Source organism: Sinocyclocheilus rhinocerous, unplaced genomic scaffold (genome assembly GCF_001515625.1).
Source record: "Sinocyclocheilus rhinocerous isolate Xijiao unplaced genomic scaffold, SAMN03320098_v1.1 scaffold675, whole genome shotgun sequence".
Taxonomy (NCBI): domain Eukaryota; kingdom Metazoa; phylum Chordata; class Actinopteri; order Cypriniformes; family Cyprinidae; genus Sinocyclocheilus; species Sinocyclocheilus rhinocerous.
Genome location: NW_015629520.1, coordinates 14,730 through 18,992, shown reverse-complemented (window position 1 = coordinate 18,992; position 4,263 = coordinate 14,730). Strand labels below are relative to the sequence as shown.

At 34.5% G+C, this 4,263-nt stretch overlaps 1 protein-coding gene across 1 annotated transcript in view; it reads left to right on the top strand.

The window, feature by feature from the left end:
- The window catches only part of LOC107739090 (laminin subunit beta-1-like), a 34,462-nt gene that overhangs the window by 21,546 nt on the left and 8,653 nt on the right, over nt 1–4,263 (top strand). Inside the window, exons 19-23 of the mRNA XM_016551088.1 lie at nt 1,345–1,488; nt 1,588–1,647; nt 2,543–2,767; nt 3,077–3,294; nt 3,386–3,482. Coding sequence (XP_016406574.1) covers nt 1,345–1,488; nt 1,588–1,647; nt 2,543–2,767; nt 3,077–3,294; nt 3,386–3,482 — 744 coding nt within the window. The remainder of the gene's footprint in view (nt 1–1,344; nt 1,489–1,587; nt 1,648–2,542; nt 2,768–3,076; nt 3,295–3,385; nt 3,483–4,263) is intronic.

Genomic DNA, 4,263 nt, shown 5'->3' with positions numbered 1-4,263 from the left:
TGGGGATGGAGGAGGGTAATTAGCTATTGAGCAATGCAAAAACTGCTGATAATACTGAGGGACCTTATATATGAATGCTTAGATAGGTGTCGTATTCCTATAGGTAGATGGGGATCAGCTGAGAGTCAGCTGATGCGAGCTTGACTAACGTGACCGGCCAGAACTAACGCTACGCTTGATATCTTTCAACTTTGTTTAAAGCACACACATACAGATTCTCACACTGTCATTATTGGCTCCATTCTCTAACCGCATAAGAATCCCCTTTTCTCTTTATGATAGACGCGCCAGTCTTCATTCTGTCATCGTTCATTCAGCTTTCATTTTCCTCCGACTGTTGTCTCTCATCAGAGGTGCTTTCCTGCCTCATGTCAGAGCTTGTGATGGGGCCTCTGGCATAATTATACTGCTCTACAGGCTTCCTGTCTGAGACTTTACAATTTCATCAACTGTCAGGACAAGAAGAAAAGCAAAAGACATGGCTAGAGGCGTAAATCAGAACACAAGCTTTGCTGACTATAAATATCAGTGTGAAAATGTTGACTTCCACAATCAAACACAACATAACACACTACAACTGAAAAGACGTCTTCAAGTCATACTTTAAGAAACTGTAACTTGTCAAGCTTCATATGATACATTATGTAAAAAATACAGCCCTAGAACTCCCTACTAGGAAAATTAAGCCACATTTCAAGGCTACACTTTAATAAGTAGCAAACAACATTGAAGCTATATAAGGAGGCAATCTTTTTTTTTTATATATAACTTTTAAATATATAATAATTATATCTGAAGATATTATTTAATATTATTAAATATTAAAATTAAAAATTAGATATTATTTATTATTTTATAAACATTGTTGTGTAATAATGCATATTTTACCTGAAGAATTTCTTTGCCTTTACAAAAAAAAAAACGTACACTCACTCCTGGAGATAGCAAATTAATTTCCACAGAGTATGTAGATGACTATCAATAATGCAATAAATAGTAAACGTTAGTATAATTTATGGACTTTTAAACACGTGGACCTCAAAAAGCTGCATACAGTATCAATTTATCGGTTGAGCCTATATTACAAAAAGTAAGGAAAAATCCTTGAATCTTGTAAAAAATATTATTGGCTGATCTCTAGAATGTAGAGAAATATGGATAGCTGTGTGAAAAACTAAATAAATAAATAAAAGCCCAACCAGATCAATCCTCACACTAATATTGGTCAAGTTTATTTAGGGTGAATTCAGGTAAAGGACTTTTTGCCTTTGAAATGACTGGGAAAAAATGCCCCAATTATCCTGAATTAACACTAAATTTCTTTTTCTCCTCTGTTTCTCTCAGCCTGTCAGTGTGACCCGCAGGGGTCTCTTAGCACGGTTTGTGACCCGAGCGGTGGCCAGTGCCAGTGTCGTCCCAACGTGGTTGGCAGGAACTGCGACAAATGCGCCCCAGCGACCTTCCTCTTTGGTCCGCAAGGCTGCAGGCGTAAGTACAGCATGTCAATGTCGCGATAGTACAGACTGTGTCATGTATTTCTGAAAAGTCTTTCACAAGCCTAATTGTGGTCTCTTTGTGGTTGGTTAGCATGTGATTGCAGTCCTGAGGGGTCCGTCCACTCTTTCTGCCATGAGGCCAGCGGTCAGTGTGAGTAACATTTTCTATGATCAATGTTGAAAACAGTTGTGCTGCTTTATATTTTTGTGGAAACTGGTACTTTTTTTCAGGCACATTTATTTTGATGAATAGAAAGTTTAAAAGAACAGCATTTATTTGAAATACTGTAGAAATCTTGTGTAACAAAATAAATGTCTTTACTGTCACTTTTGATCAATTTAATGCATCCTTGTTGAAGTTATTAATTCCTTAAAAAAATTACTTACCCCCAAACTTTTGAATAGTAGTGTATGACAGTTTTGACACGCATTTCAGGCACATTTATTTTGATGAATAGAAAGTTTAAAAGAACAGCATTTATTTGAAATACTGTAGAAATCTTGTGTAACAAAATAAATGTCTTTACTGTCACTTTTGATCAATTTAATGCATCCTTGTTGAAGTTATTAATTCCTTAAAAAAATTACTTACCCCCAAACCACTTACTTAGTAGTGTATGACAGTTTCGACACGCATTAAACAGCAAAAACTATTTTCAAAACAGTTTGATAATAATAGGAAATGTCTCTTGAGCAGCAAATCAGCATATTAGAATGATTTCTGAAGGATCATGTGACACTGAAGTCTGCAGTAATGATGCTGAAAATACAGCTTTGATCACAGAAATAAATTACATTTTAAAACATATTCATATAGAAAACAGCTTAAATTGTAATAATATTTCACAATATTACTGTTTTTGCTGTATTCTTGATAAAATAAATGCAGCCTTGGTGAGCAGAAGATACCTCTTACAAAAACCTTTTTTTTTTTAGTGAACGATAGTGTATGTGGAAGAATATGGTGATATTTTGTCTTGTAATATGTAATTTTGTAGCAGTGAGAGCTATAATTTAACACACCTCTTGTCTGGTGTCACCCATAGGTGCCAGGTGTGAAGAATGCGCCCCTGGTTATTACGGAAACCCACACGAGGTGGGTGGAGAATGCCGGCCCTGTCAGTGCAACAACAACATTGACATGATGGACCCGGAGTCCTGTGACGCCCGTACGGGCGCTTGTCTCAAATGCCTGTACCACACAGAAGGCGAGGGCTGCAACCGCTGCAAGCTCGGTTATTACGGCAATGCACTGACACAGAGCTGCAGGAGTAAGTTTATGAAGAAATCAGTGTTTTTTCAAAAATATGATCCAGATATTTTTATTATATATTTTTGGCTTATAAAATTGTATTATAAAAGTATTATTGTCGATACAATGCCTGATTTATAATTCTGTTTATTTAAAACATAAAGATAGAGATTAATACTTTTGAAGTCTAGTTAAAGTTTTTTTTTTACTATTATAAAAAAAAAAAAAGTTAAATCATTTAAAAACTTACATTTTGTGCATCTAGTATAACTATGCATTGGACTCTTAGCCTGCTGAGTTTCTAATGTTTTGTCGTGGTCTTTCTCAGAGTGTGTGTGTAATCATATGGGCACTGTTAAAGAGATGTGCCCCTCTCCGGGTAACTGCAACTGTGACTTAAACAGCGGCCAGTGTCAGTGCCTTCCCAATGTGGTGGGCCAGCACTGCGATCAGTGCGCACCGGACACGTGGAATATGGGCAGCGGTAAAGGCTGTGAGGCCTGCGACTGCGACCTCAACCATTCATTCAGCTCCTCCTGCAATGAGGTTAGATCACAATCACACCCATCTCATGTTTTGGATTGTAATAAAGTGCACACAGGGATTAATCTGTATTTTTTTATTCTCTGTGCTGTAGATTATGGGCCAGTGCTCTTGTAAACCTGGGTTTGGCGGCAGAACCTGTCGAGAGTGTAGAGAGCTGTTCTGGGGAAACCCTGAGGTCAAATGCCACGGTGAGCTCAGAAAAACTGAAAAATACCAGTGCAATAAATGTCAATTATGATAATAATTTGCAATGCATTTAACTTTAGTAATGTGATGTATTTCTGAGGGAACCAGAATATTCTTCAGGAAATAATATATTATAGCCCGTCATTTTGTTCATTTAGTTGGCTATGATATTATTGGTTTTAATATTATTTATATTATTATTTCATTTATATTACTATACAATTTCAAAAGTTTGGGGTCAATAAGATGTTTTTAAAGAATGAATACTTTCATTCTGCAAGGATGCTTTAAACTGAACAAAATGACAGTAAAGACATTTATAATGTTACAAAAAAGACACTATTTCAAATAAAAGCTGTTCTTTTGATCTTTCTATTCATCAAAGAATCCTGAAAAAAAAGTATTATGATTTTAAAAAGAAAGAAATATTGATTTCTGAAGGATCATGTGACACTGAAGACTGGAGTAATGATGCTGAAAATTCAGCTTTGATCACAGGAATAAATTACATTTTAAAATATATTAAAACACTTATTGTAAATTTCACAATATTAATGTTTTTACTGTATTTTTTATTCAAATAAATTCAGCTTTGGTGAGAATAAGAAAATTCTTTTAAAAAAATATTTAAAAATACCTCATTCGGACCCCAAACTTTTGAATAGTAGTGTTATATTTATTATACTATTTTAAATATAATACAAAGATAAACATATATTACAAAATAATACAATATATATATATATATATATATATATATATATATATTATATTATATTATAT